Raw genomic sequence first — 20665 nt, 5'->3', positions numbered from 1 at the left:
ATACAGTAGGGGGAGTGCTGCTCAGCGTGAGGTAATACAGTAGGGGGAATGCTGCTTAGCAATACAGTAGGGGGAATGCTGCTCAGCGGGAAGTAATTGTAGGGGGAATGCTGCTCAGTGTGAGAGGATACAGTAGGGGGAGTGCTGCTCAGCGGGAGGTAATACAGTAGAGGGAGTGCTGAGGTAATACAGTAGGGGGAGGTGCAGCATGAGGTAATACAGTAGGGGGAGTGCTGAGGTAATACAGTAGGGGGAGTGCTGAGGTAATACAGTAGGGGGAGTGCTGAGGTAATATAGTAGGGGGAGTGCTGAGGTAATACAGTAGGGGGAGTGCTGAGGTAATACAGTAGGGGGAGTGCTGAGGTAATACAGTAGGAGTGCTGCTCAGTGTGAGGTAATACAGTAGGGGGAGTGCTGAGGTAATACAGTAGAAGGAGTGCTGCTCATCGTGAGATAATACAGTAGGGGGAGTGCTGAGGTAATACAGTAGGGGGAGTGCTGCTCAGCGTGCGGTAATACAGTAGGGGGAGTGCTGCTCAGCATGAGGTAATACAGTAGGGGGATTGCTGCTCAGTGTGAGGTAATACAGTAGAGGGAGTGCTGAGGTAATACAGTAGGTAGAGTGCTGATCAGCGTGAGGTAATACAGTAGGGGGAGTGCTGCTCAGTGTGAGGTGATACAGTAGGGGGAGTGCTGCTCAGTGTGAGGTAATACAGTAGGGGGAGTGCTGAGGTAATACAGTAGGGGGAGTGCTGAGGTAATACAGTAGGGGGAGTGCTGCTCAGCGGGAGGTAATACAGTAGAGGGGAGTGCTGCTCAGCATGAGGTAATACAGTAGGGGCGAGTGCTGAGGTAATACAGTAGGGGGAGTGCTGCTCAGTGTGAGGTAATACAGTAGGGGGAGTGCTGCTCAGCGTGAGGTAATACAGTAGGGGGAATGCTGCTTAGCAATACAGTAGGGGGAATGCTGCTCAGCGGGAAGTAATTGTAGGGGGAATGCTGCTCAGTGTGAGAGGATACAGTAGGGGGAGTGCTGCTCAGCGGGAGGTAATACAGTAGAGGGGAGTGCTGCTCAGCATGAGGTAATACAGTAGGGGCGAGTGCTGAGGTAATACAGTAGGGGGAGTGCTGCTCAGTGTGTGGTAATACAGTAGTGGGAGTGATGAGGTAATACAGTAGGGGGAGTGCTGCTCAGTGTGAGGTAATACAGTAGGGGGAGTGCTGCTCAGCGTGAGGTAATACAGTAGGGGGAATGCTGCTTAGCAATACAGTAGGGGGAATGCTGCTCAGCGGGAGGTAATTGTAGGGGGGAATGCTGCTCAGTGTGAGAGGATACAGTAGGGGGAGTGCTGCTCAGCGGGAGGTAATACAGTAAGGGCGAGTGCTGCTCAGCGTGAGGTAATATAGTAGAGGGAGTGCTGAGGTAATACAGTAGGGGGAGTGCTGAGGTAATACAGTAGGGGGAGTGCTGAGGTAATACAGTAGGGGGAGTGCTGCTCAGCGGGAGGTAATACAGTAGAGGGGAGTGCTGCTCAGCATGAGGTAATACAGTAGGGGCGAGTGCTGAGGTAATACAGTAGGGGGAGTGCTGCTCAGTGTGTGGTAATACAGTAGTGGGAGTGATGAGGTAATACAGTAGGGGGAATGCTGCTCAGTGTGAGGATACAGTAGGGGGAGTGCTGCTCAGCGTGAGGTAATACAGTAGAGTGGAGTGCTGCTCAGCGTGAGGTAAAACAGTAGGGGAGTGATGGTCAGCGTGAGGTAATACAGTAGGGGGAGTGATGCTCAGCGTGAGGTAATACAGTAGGGGGAGTGCTGCTCAGCGTGAGGTAATACAGTAGGGAGTGCTGCTCAGCGTGAAGTAATACAGTAAGGGGAGTGCTGAGGTAATACAGTAGGGGGAGGTGCAGCATGAGGTAATACAGTAGGGGGAGTGCTGAGGTAATACAGTAGGGGGAGTGCTGAGGTAATATAGTAGGGGGAGTGCTGAGGTAATACAGTAGGGGGAGTGCTGAGGTAATACAGTAGGGGGAGTGCTGAGGTAATACAGTAGGAGTGCTGCTCAGTGTGAGGTAATACAGTAGGGGGAGTGCTGAGGTAATACAGTAGGAGGAGTGCTGCTCATCGTGAGATAATACAGTAGGGGGAGTGCTGAGGTAATACAGTAGGGGGAGTGCTGAGGTAATACAGTAGGGGGAGTGCTGCTCAGCGTGCGGTAATACAGTAGGGGGAGTGCTGCTCAGCATGAGGTAATACAGTAGGGGGATTGCTGCTCAGTGTGAGGTAATACAGTAGAGGGAGTGCTGAGGTAATACAGTATGTAGAGTGCTGATCAGCGTGAGGTAATACAGTAGGGGGAGTGCTGCTCAGTGTGAGGTGATACAGTAGGGGGAGTGCTGAGGTAATACAGTAGGAGGAGTGCTGCTCATCGTGAGATAATACAGTAGGGGGAGTGCTGAGGTAATACAGTAGAGGGGAGTGCTGCTCTGCGTGAGGTAATACAGTAGGGGGAGTGCTGCTCAGCGTGTGGTAATACAGTAGGGGGAGTGCTGCTCAGCGTGAGGTAATACAGTAGGGGGAGTGCTGCTCAGCGTGAGGTAATACAGTAGAGGGGAGTGCTGCTCAGCGTGAGGTAATACAGTAGAGGGGAGTGCTGCTCAGCGTGAGGTAATACAGTAGGGGGAGTGCTGCTCAGCGTGAGGTAATACAGTAGGGGGAGTGCTGAGGTAATACAGTAGGGGGAGGTGCAGCATGAGGTAATACAGTAGGGGGAGTGCTGAGGTAATACAGTAGGGGGAGTGCTGAGGTAATACAGTAGGGGGAGTGCTGAGGTAATACAGTAAGGGGAGTGCTGAGGTAATACAGTAGGGGGAGTGCTGCTCAGCGTGAGGTAATACAGTAGGGGGAGTGCTGCTCAGCGTGAGGTAATACAGTAGAGGGGAGTGCTGCTCAGCGTGAGGTAATACAGTAGAGGGGAGTGCTGCTCAGCGTGAGGTAATACAGTAGGGGGAGTGCTGCTCAGCGTGTGGTAATACAGTAGGGGGAGTGCTGCTCAGCGTGAGGTAATACAGTAGGGGGAGTGCTGCTCAGCGTGAGGTAATACAGTAGTGGGGAGTGCTGAGGTAATACAGTAGGGGGGAGTGCTGCTCAGCGTGAGGTAATACAGTCTGGGGAGTGCTGCTCAGCGTGAGGTAATACAGTAGGGAGTGCTGCTCAGCGTGAGGTAATAGTAGGGGTAGTGCTGCTCAGCGTGAGGTAATACAGTCTGGGGAGTGCTGCTCAGCGTGAGGTAATACAGTAGGGAGTGCTGCTCAGCGTGAGGTAATACAGTAGGGGGAGTGCTGCTCAGCGTGAGGTAATACAGTAGGGGGAGTGCTGCTCCGCGTGAGGTAATACAGTAGGGGGAGTGCTGCTCTGCGTGAGGTAATACAGTAGGGGGAGTGCTGCTCTGCGTGAGGTAATACAGTAGCGGGAGTGCTGCTCAGCGTGAGGTAATACAGTAGAGTGGAGTGCTGCTCAGCGTGAGGTAAAACAGTAGGGGAGTGATGGTCAGCGTGAGGTAATACAGTAGGGGGAGTGATGCTCAGCGTGAGGTAATACAGTAGGGGGAGTGCTGCTCAGCGTGAGGTAATACAGTAGGGAGTGCTGCTCAGCGTGAAGTAATACAGTAGGGGGAGTGCTGCTCAGCGTGAGGTAATACAGTAGGGGGAGTGCTGCTCAGCGTGAGGTAATACAGTAGGGGGAGTGCTGAGGTAATACAGTAGGGGGAGGTGCAGCATGAGGTAATACAGTAGGGGGAGTGCTGAGGTAATACAGTAGGGGGAGTGCTGAGGTAATACAGTAGGGGGAGTGCTGAGGTAATATAGTAGGGGGAGTGCTGAGGTAATACAGTAGGGGGAGTGCTGAGGTAATACAGTAGGGGGAGTGCTGAGGTAATACAGTAGGAGTGCTGCTCAGTGTGAGGTAATACAGTAGGGGGAGTGCTGAGGTAATACAGTAGGAGTGCTGCTCATCGTGAGATAATACAGTAGGGGGAGTGCTGAGGTAATACAGTAGGGGGAGTGCTGCTCAGCGTGCGGTAATACAGTAGGGGGAGTGCTGCTCAGCATGAGGTAATACAGTAGGGGGATTGCTGCTCAGTGTGAGGTAATACAGTAGAGGGAGTGCTGAGGTAATACAGTAGGTAGAGTGCTGATCAGCGTGAGGTAATACAGTAGGGGGAGTGCTGCTCAGTGTGAGGTGATACAGTAGGGGGAGTGCTGCTCAGTGTGAGGTAATACAGTAGGGGGAGTGCTGAGGTAATACAGTAGGGGGAGTGCTGAGGTAATACAGTAGGGGGAGTGCTGCTCAGCGGGAGGTAATACAGTAGAGGGGAGTGCTGCTCAGCATGAGGTAATACAGTAGGGGCGAGTGCTGAGGTAATACAGTAGGGGGAGTGCTGCTCAGTGTGAGGTAATACAGTAGGGGGAGTGCTGCTCAGCGTGAGGTAATACAGTAGGGGGAATGCTGCTTAGCAATACAGTAGGGGGAATGCTGCTCAGCGGGAAGTAATTGTAGGGGGAATGCTGCTCAGTGTGAGAGGATACAGTAGGGGGAGTGCTGCTCAGCGGGAGGTAATACAGTAGAGGGGAGTGCTGCTCAGCATGAGGTAATACAGTAGGGGCGAGTGCTGAGGTAATACAGTAGGGGGAGTGCTGCTCAGTGTGTGGTAATACAGTAGTGGGAGTGATGAGGTAATACAGTAGGGGGAGTGCTGCTCAGTGTGAGGTAATACAGTAGGGGGAGTGCTGCTCAGCGTGAGGTAATACAGTAGGGGGAATGCTGCTTAGCAATACAGTAGGGGGAATGCTGCTCAGCGGGAGGTAATTGTAGGGGGGAATGCTGCTCAGTGTGAGAGGATACAGTAGGGGGAGTGCTGCTCAGCGGGAGGTAATACAGTAAGGGCGAGTGCTGCTCAGCGTGAGGTAATACAGTAGAGGGAGTGCTGAGGTAATACAGTAGGGGGAGTGCTGAGGTAATACAGTAGGGGGAGTGCTGAGGTAATACAGTAGGGGGAGTGCTGCTCAGCGGGAGGTAATACAGTAGAGGGGAGTGCTGCTCAGCATGAGGTAATACAGTAGGGGCGAGTGCTGAGGTAATACAGTAGGGGGAGTGCTGCTCAGTGTGTGGTAATACAGTAGTGGGAGTGATGAGGTAATACAGTAGGGGGAATGCTGCTCAGTGTGAGGATACAGTAGGGGGAGTGCTGCTCAGCGTGAGGTAATACAGTAGAGTGGAGTGCTGCTCAGCGTGAGGTAAAACAGTAGGGGAGTGATGGTCAGCGTGAGGTAATACAGTAGGGGGAGTGATGCTCAGCGTGAGGTAATACAGTAGGGGGAGTGCTGCTCAGCGTGAGGTAATACAGTAGGGAGTGCTGCTCAGCGTGAAGTAATACAGTAAGGGGAGTGCTGAGGTAATACAGTAGGGGGAGGTGCAGCATGAGGTAATACAGTAGGGGGAGTGCTGAGGTAATACAGTAGGGGGAGTGCTGAGGTAATATAGTAGGGGGAGTGCTGAGGTAATACAGTAGGGGGAGTGCTGAGGTAATACAGTAGGGGGAGTGCTGAGGTAATACAGTAGGAGTGCTGCTCAGTGTGAGGTAATACAGTAGGGGGAGTGCTGAGGTAATACAGTAGGAGGAGTGCTGCTCATCGTGAGATAATACAGTAGGGAGAGTGCTGAGGTAATACAGTAGGGGGAGTGCTGAGGTAATACAGTAGGGGGAGTGCTGCTCAGCGTGCGGTAATACAGTAGGGGGAGTGCTGCTCAGCATGAGGTAATACAGTAGGGGGATTGCTGCTCAGTGTGAGGTAATACAGTAGAGGGAGTGCTGAGGTAATACAGTATGTAGAGTGCTGATCAGCGTGAGGTAATACAGTAGGGGGAGTGCTGCTCAGTGTGAGGTGATACAGTAGGGGGAGTGCTGAGGTAATACAGTAGGAGGAGTGCTGCTCATCGTGAGATAATACAGTAGGGGGAGTGCTGAGGTAATACAGTAGAGGGGAGTGCTGCTCTGCGTGAGGTAATACAGTAGGGGGAGTGCTGCTCAGCGTGTGGTAATACAGTAGGGGGAGTGCTGCTCAGCGTGAGGTAATACAGTAGGGGGAGTGCTGCTCAGCGTGAGGTAATACAGTAGTGGGGAGTGCTGAGGTAATACAGTAGGGGGGAGTGCTGCTCAGCGTGAGGTAATACAGTCTTCGGAGTGCTGCTCAGCGTGAGGTAATACAGTAGGGAGTGCTGCTCAGCGTGAGGTAATAGTAGGGGGAGTGCTGCTCAGCGTGAGGTAAAACAGTCTGGGGAGTGCTGCTCAGCGTGAGGTAATACAGTAGGGAGTGCTGCTCAGCGTGAGGTAATACAGTAGGGGGAGTGCTGACGTAATACAGTAGGAGTGCTGCTCAGCGTGAGGTAATACAGTAGGGGGAGTACTGAGGTAATACAGTAGGGGGAGGTGCAGCATGAGGTAATACAGTAGGGGGAGTGCTTAGGTAATACAGTAGGGGGAGTGCTGAGGTAATACAGTAGGGGGAGTGCTGAGGTAATACAGTAGGGGGAGTGCTGAGGTAATACAGTAGGGAGTGCTGAGGTAATACAGTAGGGAGTGCTGAGGTAATACAGTAGGGAGTGCTGAGGTAATACAGTAGGGAGTGCTGAGGTAATACAGTAGGGAGTGCTGAGGTAATACAGTAGGGGGAGTGCTGAGGTAATACAGTAGGGGGAGTGCTGCTCAGCGTGAGGTAATACGGTAGGGGGAGTGCTAAGGTAATACAGTAGGGGGAGTGCTGCTCAGCGTGAGGTAATACAGTAGAGGGGAGTGCTGCTCAGCATGAGGTAATACAGTAGAGGGGAGTGCTGCTCAGCGTGAGGTAATACAGTAGGGGGAGTGCTGCTCAGCGTGAGGTAATACAGTAGGGGGAGTGCTGAGGTAATACAGTAGGGGGAGGTGCAGCATGAGGTAATACAGTAGGGGGAGTGCTGAGGTAATACAGTAGGGGGAGTGCTGAGGTAATACAGTAGGGGGAGTGCTGAGGTAATACAGTAAGGGGAGTGCTGAGGTAATACAGTAGGGGGAGTGCTGCTCAGCGTGAGGTAATACAGTAGGGGGAGTGCTGCTCAGCGTGAGGTAATACAGTAGAGGGGAGTGCTGCTCAGCGTGAGGTAATACAGTAGAGGGGAGTGCTGCTCAGCGTGAGGTAATACAGTAGGGGGAGTGCTGCTCAGCGTGTGGTAATACAGTAGGGGGAGTGCTGCTCAGCGTGAGGTAATACAGTAGGGGGAGTGCTGCTCAGCGTGAGGTAATACAGTCTTCGGAGTGCTGCTCAGCGTGAGGTAATACAGTAGGGAGTGCTGCTCAGCGTGAGGTAATAGTAGGGGGAGTGCTGCTCAGCGTGAGGTAATACAGTCTGGGGGAGTGCTGCTCAGCGTGAGGTAATACAGTAGGGAGTGCTGCTCAGCGTGAGGTAATACAGTAGGGGGAGTGCTGCTCAGCGTGAGGTAATACAGTAGGGGGAGTGCTGCTCCGCGTGAGGTAATACAGTAGGGGGAGTGCTGCTCTGCGTGAGGTAATACAGTAGGGGGAGTGCTGCTCTGCGTGAGGTAATACAGTAGAGGGAGTGCTGCTCAGCGTGAGGTAATACAGTAGAGTGGAGTGCTGCTCAGCGTGAGGTAAAACAGTAGGGGAGTGATGGTCAGCGTGAGGTAATACAGTAGGGGGAGTGATGCTCAGCGTGAGGTAATACAGTAGGGGGAGTGCTGCTCAGCGTGAGGTAATACAGTAGGGAGTGCTGCTCAGCGTGAAGTAATACAGTAGGGGGAGTGCTGCTCAGCGTGAGGTAATACAGTAGGGGGAGTGCTGCTCAGCGTGAGGTAATACAGTAGGGGGAGTGCTGAGGTAATACAGTAGGGGGAGGTGCAGCATGAGGTAATACAGTAGGGGGAGTGCTGAGGTAATACAGTAGGGGGAGTGCTGAGGTAATACAGTAGGGGGAGTGCTGAGGTAATATAGTAGGGGGAGTGCTGAGGTAATACAGTAGGGGAAGTGCTGAGGTAATACAGTAGGGGGAGTGCTGCTCATCGTGAGATAATACAGTAGGGGGAGTGCTGAGGTAATACAGTAGGGGGAGTGCTGCTCAGCGTGCGGTAATACAGTAGGGGGAGTGCTGCTCAGCATGAGGTAATACAGTAGGGGGATTGCTGCTCAGTGTGAGGTAATACAGTAGAGGGAGTGCTGAGGTAATACAGTAGGTAGAGTGCTGATCAGCGTGAGGTAATACAGTAGGGGGAGTGCTGCTCAGTGTGAGGTGATACAGTAGGGGGAGTGCTGCTCAGTGTGAGGTAATACAGTAGGGGGAGTGCTGAGGTAATACAGTAGAAGGAGTGCTGCTCATCGTGAGATAATACAGTAGGGGGAGTGCTGAGGTAATACAGTAGGGGGAGTGCTGCTCAGCGTGCGGTAATACAGTAGGGGGAGTGCTGCTCAGCATGAGGTAATACAGTAGGGGGAGTGCTGCTCAGCGTGAGGTAATACGGTAGGGGGAGTGCTAAGGTAATACAGTAGGGGGAGTGCTGCTCAGCGTGAGGTAATACAGTAGAGGGGAGTGCTGCTCAGCATGAGGTAATACAGTAGAGGGGAGTGCTGCTCAGCGTGAGGTAATACAGTAGGGGGAGTGCTGCTCAGCGTGAGGTAATACAGTAGGGGGAGTGCTGAGGTAATACAGTAGGGGGAGGTGCAGCATGAGGTAATACAGTAGGGGGAGTGCTGAGGTAATACAGTAGGGGGAGTGCTGAGGTAATACAGTAGGGGGAGTGCTGAGGTAATACAGTAAGGGGAGTGCTGAGGTAATACAGTAGGGGGAGTGCTGCTCAGCGTGAGGTAATACAGTAGGGGGAGTGCTGCTCAGCGTGAGGTAATACAGTAGAGGGGAGTGCTGCTCAGCGTGAGGTAATACAGTAGAGGGGAGTGCTGCTCAGCGTGAGGTAATACAGTAGGGGGAGTGCTGCTCAGCGTGTGGTAATACAGTAGGGGGAGTGCTGCTCAGCGTGAGGTAATACAGTAGGGGGAGTGCTGCTCAGCGTGAGGTAATACAGTCTTCGGAGTGCTGCTCAGCGTGAGGTAATACAGTAGGGAGTGCTGCTCAGCGTGAGGTAATAGTAGGGGGAGTGCTGCTCAGCGTGAGGTAATACAGTCTGGGGGAGTGCTGCTCAGCGTGAGGTAATACAGTAGGGAGTGCTGCTCAGCGTGAGGTAATACAGTAGGGGGAGTGCTGCTCAGCGTGAGGTAATACAGTAGGGGGAGTGCTGCTCCGCGTGAGGTAATACAGTAGGGGGAGTGCTGCTCTGCGTGAGGTAATACAGTAGGGGGAGTGCTGCTCTGCGTGAGGTAATACAGTAGAGGGAGTGCTGCTCAGCGTGAGGTAATACAGTAGAGTGGAGTGCTGCTCAGCGTGAGGTAAAACAGTAGGGGAGTGATGGTCAGCGTGAGGTAATACAGTAGGGGGAGTGATGCTCAGCGTGAGGTAATACAGTAGGGGGAGTGCTGCTCAGCGTGAGGTAATACAGTAGGGAGTGCTGCTCAGCGTGAAGTAATACAGTAGGGGGAGTGCTGCTCAGCGTGAGGTAATACAGTAGGGGGAGTGCTGCTCAGCGTGAGGTAATACAGTAGGGGGAGTGCTGAGGTAATACAGTAGGGGGAGGTGCAGCATGAGGTAATACAGTAGGGGGAGTGCTGAGGTAATACAGTAGGGGGAGTGCTGAGGTAATACAGTAGGGGGAGTGCTGAGGTAATATAGTAGGGGGAGTGCTGAGGTAATACAGTAGGGGAAGTGCTGAGGTAATACAGTAGGGGGAGTGCTGCTCATCGTGAGATAATACAGTAGGGGGAGTGCTGAGGTAATACAGTAGGGGGAGTGCTGCTCAGCGTGCGGTAATACAGTAGGGGGAGTGCTGCTCAGCATGAGGTAATACAGTAGGGGGATTGCTGCTCAGTGTGAGGTAATACAGTAGAGGGAGTGCTGAGGTAATACAGTAGGTAGAGTGCTGATCAGCGTGAGGTAATACAGTAGGGGGAGTGCTGCTCAGTGTGAGGTGATACAGTAGGGGGAGTGCTGCTCAGTGTGAGGTAATACAGTAGGGGGAGTGCTGAGGTAATACAGTAGAAGGAGTGCTGCTCATCGTGAGATAATACAGTAGGGGGAGTGCTGAGGTAATACAGTAGGGGGAGTGCTGCTCAGCGTGCGGTAATACAGTAGGGGGAGTGCTGCTCAGCATGAGGTAATACAGTAGGGGGATTGCTGCTCAGTGTGAGGTAATACAGTAGAGGGAGTGCTGAGGTAATACAGTAGGTAGAGTGCTGATCAGCGTGAGGTAATACAGTAGGGGGAGTGCTGCTCAGTGTGAGGTGATACAGTAGGGGGAGTGCTGCTCAGTGTGAGGTAATACAGTAGGGGGAGTGCTGAGGTAATACAGTAGGGGGAGTGCTGAGGTAATACAGTAGGGGGAGTGCTGCTCAGCGGGAGGTAATACAGTAGAGGGGAGTGCTGCTCAGCATGAGGTAATACAGTAGGGGCGAGTGCTGAGGTAATACAGTAGGGGGAGTGCTGCTCAGTGTGAGGTAATACAGTAGGGGGAGTGCTGCTCAGCGTGAGGTAATACAGTAGGGGGAATGCTGCTTAGCAATACAGTAGGGGGAATGCTGCTCAGCGGGAAGTAATTGTAGGGGGAATGCTGCTCAGTGTGAGAGGATACAGTAGGGGGAGTGCTGCTCAGCGGGAGGTAATACAGTAGAGGGGAGTGCTGCTCAGCATGAGGTAATACAGTAGGGGCGAGTGCTGAGGTAATACAGTAGGGGGAGTGCTGCTCAGTGTGTGGTAATACAGTAGTGGGAGTGATGAGGTAATACAGTAGGGGGAGTGCTGCTCAGTGTGAGGTAATACAGTAGGGGGAGTGCTGCTCAGCGTGAGGTAATACAGTAGGGGGAATGCTGCTTAGCAATACAGTAGGGGGAATGCTGCTCAGCGGGAGGTAATTGTAGGGGGGAATGCTGCTCAGTGTGAGAGGATACAGTAGGGGGAGTGCTGCTCAGTGGGAGGTAATACAGTAAGGGCGAGTGCTGCTCAGCGTGAGGTAATACAGTAGAGGGAGTGCTGAGGTAATACAGTAGGGGGAGTGCTGAGGTAATACAGTAGGGGGAGTGCTGAGGTAATACAGTAGGGGGAGTGCTGCTCAGCGGGAGGTAATACAGTAGAGGGGAGTGCTGCTCAGCATGAGGTAATACAGTAGGGGCGAGTGCTGAGGTAATACAGTAGGGGGAGTGCTGCTCAGTGTGTGGTAATACAGTAGTGGGAGTGATGAGGTAATACAATAGGGGGAATGCTGCTCAGTGTGAGGATACAGTAGGGGGAGTGCTGCTCAGCGTGAGGTAATACAGTAGAGTGGAGTGCTGCTCAGCGTGAGGTAAAACAGTAGGGGAGTGATGGTCAGCGTGAGGTAATACAGTAGGGGGAGTGATGCTCAGCGTGAGGTAATACAGTAGGGGGAGTGCTGCTCAGCGTGAGGTAATACAGTAGGGAGTGCTGCTCAGCGTGAAGTAATACAGTAAGGGGAGTGCTGAGGTAATACAGTAGGGGGAGGTGCAGCATGAGGTAATACAGTAGGGGGAGTGCTGAGGTAATACAGTAGGGGGAGTGCTGAGGTAATATAGTAGGGGGAGTGCTGAGGTAATACAGTAGGGGGAGTGCTGAGGTAATACAGTAGGGGGAGTGCTGAGGTAATACAGTAGGAGTGCTGCTCAGTGTGAGGTAATACAGTAGGGGGAGTGCTGAGGTAATACAGTAGGAGGAGTGCTGCTCATCGTGAGATAATACAGTAGGGGGAGTGCTGAGGTAATACAGTAGGGGGAGTGCTGAGGTAATACAGTAGGGGGAGTGCTGCTCAGCGTGCGGTAATACAGTAGGGGGAGTGCTGCTCAGCATGAGGTAATACAGTAGGGGGATTGCTGCTCAGTGTGAGGTAATACAGTAGAGGGAGTGCTGAGGTAATACAGTATGTAGAGTGCTGATCAGCGTGAGGTAATACAGTAGGGGGAGTGCTGCTCAGTGTGAGGTGATACAGTAGGGGGAGTGCTGCTCAGTGTGAGGTAATACAGTAGGGGGAGTGCTGAGGTAATACAGTAGGGGGAGTGCTGCTCAGCGGGAGGTAATACAGTAGAGGGGAGTGCTGCTCAGCATGAGGTAATACAGTAGGGGCGAGTGCTGAGGTAATACAGTAGGGGGAGTGCTGCTCAGTGTGAGGTAATACAGTAGGGGGAGTGCTGCTCAGCGTGAGGTAATACAGTAGGGGGAATGCTGCTTAGCAATACAGTAGGGGGAATGCTTCTCAGCGGGAGGTAATTGTAGGGGGGAATGCTGCTCAGTGTGAGAGGATACAGTAGGGGGAGTGCTGCTCAGCGGGAGGTAATACAGTAGAGGGGAGTGCTGCTCAGCATGAGGTAATACAGTAGGGGCGAGTGCTGCTCCACGTGAGGTAATACAGTAGAGGGAGTGCTGAGGTAATACAGTAGGGGGAGTGCTGCTCAGCGTGAGGTAATACAGTAGGGGGAGTGCTGCTCAGCGTGAGGTAATACAGTGGGGGAATGCTGCTCAGTGTGAGGTAATACTGTAGAGGGGAGTGTTGCTCAGTGTGAGGTAATACAGTAGGGGGAGTGATGAGGTAATACAGTAGAGGGGAGTGCTGCTCAGCGTGAGGTAATACAGTAGGGGGGATGCTGCTAAGCAATACAGTAGGGGGAATGCTGCTCAGCGTGTGTTAATACAGTAATGGGAGTGCTGCTCAGCGTGAGGTAATACAGTAGAGGGGAGTGCTGCTCAGCGTGAGGTAATACAGTAGGGGGAATGCTGCTCAGCAATACAGTAGGGGGAGTGCTGCTCAGCGTGAGGTAATACAGTAGGGGGAATGCTGCTCAGCGTGAGGTAATACAACAGAGGGGAGTGCTGCTCAGCGTGAGGTAATACAGTAGGGGGAGTGCTGCTCAGCGTGAAGGTAATACAGTAGGGGGAGTGCTGCTCAGCGTGAGGTAATACAGTAGGGGGAGTGCTGCTCAGCGTGAAGGTAATACAGTAGGGGGAGTGCTGCTCAGCGTGAAGGTAATACAGTAGGGGGAATGCTGCTCAGCAATACAGTAGCGGTAGTGCTGCTCAGCGTGAGGTAATACAACAGAGGGGAGTGCTGCTCAGCGTGAGGTAATACAGTAGGGGGAGTGCTGCTCAGCGTGAAGGTAATACAGTAGGGGGAGTGCTGCTCAGCGTGAAGGTAATACAGTAGGGGGAGTGCTGCTCAGCGTGAAGGTAATTCAGTAGGAGTGCTGCTCTAATATCATGTTTTATGTGTTCTCCACACTATCGTCCTCACAAGAACGTACTGAAGAGAAAGTTGTGGGAGAATGTACTTGGAGCATGAGTGTGGAGTACGATAGTATGCATTTTGAGACACAACCTGTGTGTTTCCTCCCCAGGGGGTAAATCCACCCTATCCGAATGCTCCGTGTGGACCAGGCCACGCCTCTCTGTTCCAGAACCTGCCCCCCCTGCCGGACTGCAATGATTCGCTGTCTGGGACAATGGGCTACATGGATTGGTCGGCTCCATATGACCAGGGAGGAAGTAGATTAACGAATCACCACACGTCCGCTCCCTCTGGCCCCTCCCACTCGCCATCGTCTTCCTCCGATGGAGACGAACCAAACGACAGCAGCCAGTAAGACACCTTTTACACTTACACACACACACACACCTGTTACACACACACACCTGTTACACACACATACCTGTTGCTTATGGTAGTCCATTGTATCCGATGATGACTTCTACTTCTGAGTTAACTGAATAATTTGGTTACTTGGTCCAAGATCCACAAACTTTATTTCAGGTGGGGTATGTACAGTCTGTGTTGGTGGGGGCAGGCATGGTCGCTGTCTCTGTGCTCCTCTCCTCCTCCCACCTCTGTACACCGCTCAGGCAGAGCTACCACAAGGTGGAACGGTTGGCAGCAGCGTCCTCAAGGTCTGTGGGTTTGATGTTGCACTTCTTCAGCAACGTTTTTAGCTGGTACTTGTAGAGCTTCATCTGCCCCCCCTACTGACCGCTGGCCAAGATGTAGCTGGCCCCCCCTACAGAGCGCTGGCCAAGATGTAGCTGGCCCCCCCTACAGAGCGCTGGCCAAGATGTAGCTGGCCCCCCCTACAGACCGCTGGCCAAGATGTAGCTGGCCCCCCCTACAGACCGCTGGCCAAGATGTAGCTGGCCCCCCCTACAGACCGCTGGCCAAGATGTAGCTGGCCCCCCCTACTGACCGCTGGCCAAGATGTAGCTGGTCCCCCCTACAGAGCGCTGGCCAAGATGTAGCTGGCCCCCCCTACAGAGCGCTGGCCAAGATGTAGCTGGCCCCCCCTACAGACCGCTGGCCAAGATGTAGCTGGCCCCCCCTACAGACCGCTGGCCAAGATGTAGCTGGCCCCCCCTACAGAGCGCTGGCCAAGATGTAGCTGGCCCCCCCTACAGACCGCTGGCCAAGATGTAGCTGGCCCCCCCTACAGACCGCTGGCCAAGATGTAGCTGGCCCCCCCTACAGACCGCTGGCCAAGATGTAGCTGGCCCCCCCTACTGACCGCTGGCCAAGATGTAGCTGGCCCCCCCTACAGACCGCTGGCCAAGATGTAGCTGGCTCCCCCTACAGACCGCTGGCCAAGATGTAGCTGGCCCCCCCTACAGACCGCTGGCCAAGATGTAGCTGGCCCCCCCTACAGACCGCTGGCCAAGATGTAGCTGGCCCCCCCTACAGACCGCTGGCCAAGATGTAGCTGGCCCCCCCTACAGACCGCTGGCCAAGATGTAGCTGGACGTATTCTCACCTGGAGTTTAGCCAGTACCACACCGTGATCTGTCCAGCATTCAGTACCCCTCGTGTCACGTGTCAGCAGGACGTCATTAGTGTCGGAACGTCTCACTATGACGTAGTCAATCAGGGGCCTGTGTTTGGAGCGTGGGGGCATCCATGATGTAGTCAATCAGGGGCCCATGTTTGGAGTGTGGGGGCATCTATGATGTAGTCAATCAGGGGCCCGTGTTTGGCGCGTGGGGGCATCTATGACGTAGTCAATCAGGGGCCTGTGTTTGGAGCGTGGGGGCATCTATGATGTAGTCAATCAGGGGCCTGTGTTTGGAGCGTGGGGGCATCTATGACGTAGTCAATCAGGTTCCAGTGTTTGGAGCGTGGGGGCATCTATGATGTAGTCAATCAGGGGCCTGTGTTTGGAGCGTGGGGGCATCTATGATGTAGTCAATCAGGGGCCTGTGTTTGGAGCGTGGGGGCATCTATGACGTAGTCAATCAGGTTCCAGTGTTTGGAGCGTGGGGGCATCTATGATGTAGTCAATCAGGGGCCTGTGTTTGGAGCGTGGGGGCATCTATGATGTAGTCAATCAGGGGCCTGTGTTTGGAGCGTGGGGGCATCTATGATGTTTTATATTTGTTCTTCAGCTGGAACAAGGTGCCAGTGACACTGAGATCATGATCAGCACAGAGTTAGCAGTCTCATTCCGTTCTCATTGACCTGGCCAACACCATGCCTACCCAGCACTCCGCTCCATATCCTGTTGTTCAGTCCCACCCTAGTGTTGAAGTCACCCAGCACTCCGCTCCATATCCTGTTGTTCAGTCCCACCCTAGTGTTGAAGTCACCCACCACTCCGCTCCATATCCTGTTGTTCAGTCCCACTCTAGTGTTGAAGTCACCCAGCACTCTGACTCCATATCCTGTTGTTCAGTCCCACCCTAGTGTTGAAGTCACCCAGCACTCCGCTCCATATCCTGTTGTTCAGTCCCACCCTAGTGTTGAAGTCACCCACCACTCCGCTCCATATCCTGTTGTTCAGTCCCACCCTAGTGTTGAAGTCACCCACCACTCCGCTCCATATCCTGTTGTTCAGTCCCACTCTAGTGTTGAAGTCACCCAGCACTCTGACTCCATATCCTGTTGTTCAGTCCCACCCTAGTGTTGAAGTCACCCACCACTCCGCTCCATATCCTGTTGTTCAGTCCCACCCTAGTGTTGAAGTCACCCAGCAGAAACATCTTGTCATTCCGGAGGATGTAGTGAAGGGCCTCATCTAGTGAATGGTAGATCAGTCCTTTGCCTCATTTTCAGATGGTAACGTTGGTGCACTAGTCACATGCACCCTGCGGTTGCCCCCCCCACACACACATTACACACACACACCTCATAGGTTATTCATGAAGTTCTGTGTGCTGTGACGTTGCTACTGTTACTATAACATTGTTTTAGTCTTAGTTAGCACCAACTCTCTCCCACCCCACTAACCCTCTCCTCTCCCCCCTCACTAACCCGTTCTCTCCTCCTCTCTCCCCCCTCACTAACCCGTTCTCTCCTCCTCTCTCCCCCCTCACTAACCCGTTCTCTCCTCCTCTCTCCCCTCTCACTAACCCATTCTCTCCTCCTCTCTCCCCTCTCACTAACCCATTCTCTCCTCCTCTCTCCCCCTCACTAACCCATTCTCTCCTCCTCTCTCCCCTCTCACTAACCCATTCTCTCCTCCTCTCTCCCCCCTCACTAACCCATTCTCTCCCCCCTCACTAACCCGTTCTCTCCTCCTCTCTCCCCCCTCACTAACCCGTTCTCTCCTCCTCTCTCCCCTCTCACTAACCCATTCTCTCCTCCTCTCTCCCCCCTCACTAACCCATTCTCTCCCTCTCTCCCCCCTCACTAACCCGTTCTCTCCTCCTCTCTCCCCCCTCACTAACCCGTTCTCTCCTCCTCTCACTAACCCATTCTCTCCTCCTCTCTCCCCCCTCACTAACCCGTTCTCTCCTCCTCTCTCCCCTCTCACTAACCCGTTCTCTCCTCCTCTCTCCCCCCTCACTAACCCGTTCTCTCCCTCTCTCCCCCCTCACTAACCCGTTCTCTCCCTCTCTCCCCCCTCACTAACCCGTTCTCTCCCTCTCTCCCCCCTCACTAACCCGTTCTCTCCCTCTCTCCCCCCTCACTAACCCGTTCTCTCCCTCTCTCCCCCCTCACTAACCCATTCTCTCCCTCCTCACTAACCCGTTCTCTCTCCCCCCTCACTAACCCGTTCTCTCTCCCCCCTCACTAACCCGTTCTCTCTCTCTCTCCCCCCTCACTAACCCGTTCTCTCCCTCTCTCCCCCCTCACTAACCCGTTCTCTCCCTCTCTCCCCCCTCACTAACCCGTTCTCTCCCTCTCTCCCCCCTCACTAACCCATTCTCTCCCTCTCTCCCCCCTCACTAACCCGTTCTCTCTCCCCCCTCACTAACCCGTTCTCTCCCTCTCTCCCCCCTCACTAACCCGTTCTCTCTCCCCCCTCACTAACCCTTTCTTTCCTCTCTCACTCTTTTCACTCTTTCAGCCATCTGACAGACAAGTCCTCCGGGTGGGACAACCCGTCCGGCCGGGGGAGTGGAGGGGATGGTTCCCACGGTACCGGGAGCGGGTCCAACATTCCATCGCTGTTGTCAATGGCGACGCGGAGTCACATGGACATAACCACGCCCCCTCTGCCTCAAGTCAGCGCTGAGGTGTTGAGAGTAGCAGAACACAGACATCGCAGAGGACTAATGTATCCAGAGATATACCACATACTGACCAAGGTAACAGACACAGAGGACTGATGTATCCACAGATATACCACATACTGACCAAGGTAACAGACACAGAGGACTGATGTATCCACAGATATACCACATACTGACCAAGGTAACACAGAGGACTGATGTATCCACAGATATACCACATACTGACCAAGGTAACACAGAGGACTGATGTATCCACAGATATACCACATACTAACCAAGGTAACACAGAGGACTGATGTATCCACAGATATACCACATACTGACCAAGGTAACAGACACAGAGGACTGATGTATCCACAGATATACCACATACTGACCAAGGTAACAGACACAGAGGACTGATGTATCCACAGATATACCACATACTGACCAAGGTAACACAGAGGACTGATGTATCCACAGATATACCACATACTGACCAAGGTAACACAGAGGACTGATGTATCCACAGATATACCACATACTAACCAAGGTAACACAGAGGACTGATGTATCCACAGATATACCACATACTGACCAAGGTAACAGACACAGAGGACTGATGTATCCACAGATATACCACATACTGACCAAGGTAACACAGAGGACTGATGTATCCACAGATATACCACATACTGACCAAGGTAACACAGAGGACTGATGTGTCCACAGATATACCACATACTGACCAAGTAACACAGGACTGATGTATCCACAGATATACCACATACTGACCAAGGTAACAGACACAGAGGACTGATGTATCCACAGATATACCACATACTGACCATGGAAACACAGAGGACTGAGGGATGAGAGAATGAGGATCACACAGGACACCAGATAGAACAGACTGACCCCTGGCACATAGACTATAGCAGCATAGATACTGGAGACTGAGACAGGGGTTCGGGATGCTGTGGCCTTGTCCAAAGTTACCCCCGGACAGGGCCAATCAGGCAGGATATAAACCCACCCACTTTGCCAAAGCACAGACCACCAACTTACTACCCTGAGACAAGGCCAAGTATAGCCCACGATGATCTCCACTGCTCGAGCCAGAGGGGAGCAAGACCGGACAGGAAGATCACATCAATGACTCAACCCATTCAAGTAGAGAATAGCGGGGGAAAAAGCCTGGCAAGCTGTGATGCACCCCTCCTAGGGACGGCATGGAAGACCACTCGTAAGCCAATGACTCAGCCCTCATGATAGGGTCAGACGCAGAGAATCCCAGTGGAGAGAGGGGAGCCGGCCAGGCAGAGACAGCAGGAGACTTGAGTCTCTCACATGGATAGGCAGACCATTTCATAAAAATGTAGCTTTGTAGGAGACAGCCCTGCCTCCAGCTTAGAAATTCTAGGGACAATAAGGAGGCCTGTGTCTTGTGACCGTACGTGTAGATACAGTGCATGCTGAAAGTATTCAGACCCCTCAACTTTTTCCAAATTTCATTACACCCTTATTCTAAAATTGATTACATTTTTTTCCCTCAACACAATACCCCATAATGACAAATCAGAAACTGTTTTTTTTTAAACATTTTTGCAAATGTATATTAAATAAACTGAAATATCATATTTACATAAGTATTCAGACCCTTTACCCAGCATTTTGTTGAAGCACCTTTGGCAACGATTACAGCCTTGAGTCTACTTGGGTATGACAGTACAAGCTTAGCACACCTGTATTTGGGAATTTCTCCCATTCTTCTCTGCAGATCCTCTCAAGGTCTGTCAGGTTGGATGGGGAGCATCGCTACACAGCTATTTTCAGGTCTCTCTAGAGACGATCAGTCGGTTTGAACTCCAGGCTCTGGCTGGGCCATTCAAGGGCATTCAGAGACTTGTCCCGAAGCCACTCCTTCGTTGTCTTGGCTGTGTGTTTAAGGTCATTGTCCTGTTAGAAGGTGAACCTTCGCCCGCAGTCTGAGGTCCTAAGTGCTTTCATCTAGGATCTCTCTGTACTTTGCTCAGTTCATCTTTCCCTCGATCCTGACTAGTCTCCCAGTCCCTGCTGCTGAAAAACATCCCCACAGCATGATGATGCCACCACCATGCTTCACCGTAGGAATGGTGGCAGGTTTCCTCCAGACGTGACTCTTGGCATTCAGGCCAAAGACTTCAATCTTGGTTTCATCAGACCAGAGAATCTTGTTTCTTATGGTCTGAGAGTCCTTTAGGTGCCTTTTGGATACTCCAAGTGGACTGTCATGTGCCTTTTACTGAGGACTGGCTTCTGTCTGGTCACTCTACCATAAAGGCCTGATTGGTGGAGTGCTGCAGAGATGGTTGTCCTTCTGGAAGATTCTCCCATCTCCACAGAGGAACTCTGGAGCTGTCAGAGTGACCATCGGGTTCTTGGTCACCTCCCTGACCAAGGTTCTTCTCCCCCAATTGCCAGACGGCCAGCTCTAGGAAGAGTCTTGGTGGTTCCAAACTTCTTCCATTTAAGAATGATGGAGGCCACTGTGTTCTTGACCTTCAATGCTGCAAAAAACATTTTGGTACCCTTCCCCAGATCTGTGCCTCGACATAATCCTGTCTCGGTGCTCTACGGACAATTATTTCGACCTCATGGCTGGTTTTTGCTCTGACATGCACTTTCCAAAAATTGTCCAACCAATTGAATTTACCACAAGTGGACTCCAATCAAGTTGTAGAAACATCTCAAGGATGATCAATGGAAACAGGATGCACCTGAGCTCAATTTCAAGTCTCATAGCAAAGGGTCTGAATTCCTACAGTACCAGTCAAAGGTTTGGACACACCTACTCATTCAAGGGTTTCTCTTCATTACATTTTTGACATTGTAGAATAATAGTGAAAACATCAACTATGAAATAACACATATCAAATCATGTAATAACAAAAAAAGTGTTTGACAAATAAAAATATATTTAATATTTGAGATTCTTCAAATAGCCACCCTTTGCCTTGATGACAGCTTTGCACACTCTTGACATTCTCTCAACCAGCTTCACCTGGAAT

At 52.3% G+C, this 20665-nt stretch overlaps 1 protein-coding gene across 2 annotated transcripts in view; it reads left to right on the top strand.

The window, feature by feature from the left end:
* The window catches only part of LOC110492720 (constitutive coactivator of PPAR-gamma-like protein 2), a 100385-nt gene that overhangs the window by 34187 nt on the left and 45533 nt on the right, over positions 1–20665 (top strand). For both annotated transcript variants that reach the window (XM_036947862.2, XM_090204100.1), the window contains exons 7-8: positions 13544–13785; positions 17471–17711. In XM_036947862.2, coding sequence (XP_036803757.2) covers positions 13544–13785; positions 17471–17711 — 483 coding nt within the window. The remainder of the gene's footprint in view (positions 1–13543; positions 13786–17470; positions 17712–20665) is intronic.

This window comes from Oncorhynchus mykiss, chromosome 16, assembly GCF_057628025.1.
Source record: "Oncorhynchus mykiss isolate SJ-2025 chromosome 16, ASM5762802v1, whole genome shotgun sequence".
NCBI lineage: Eukaryota > Metazoa > Chordata > Actinopteri > Salmoniformes > Salmonidae > Oncorhynchus > Oncorhynchus mykiss.
This window is presented reverse-complemented; position numbering and strand designations above follow the sequence as displayed.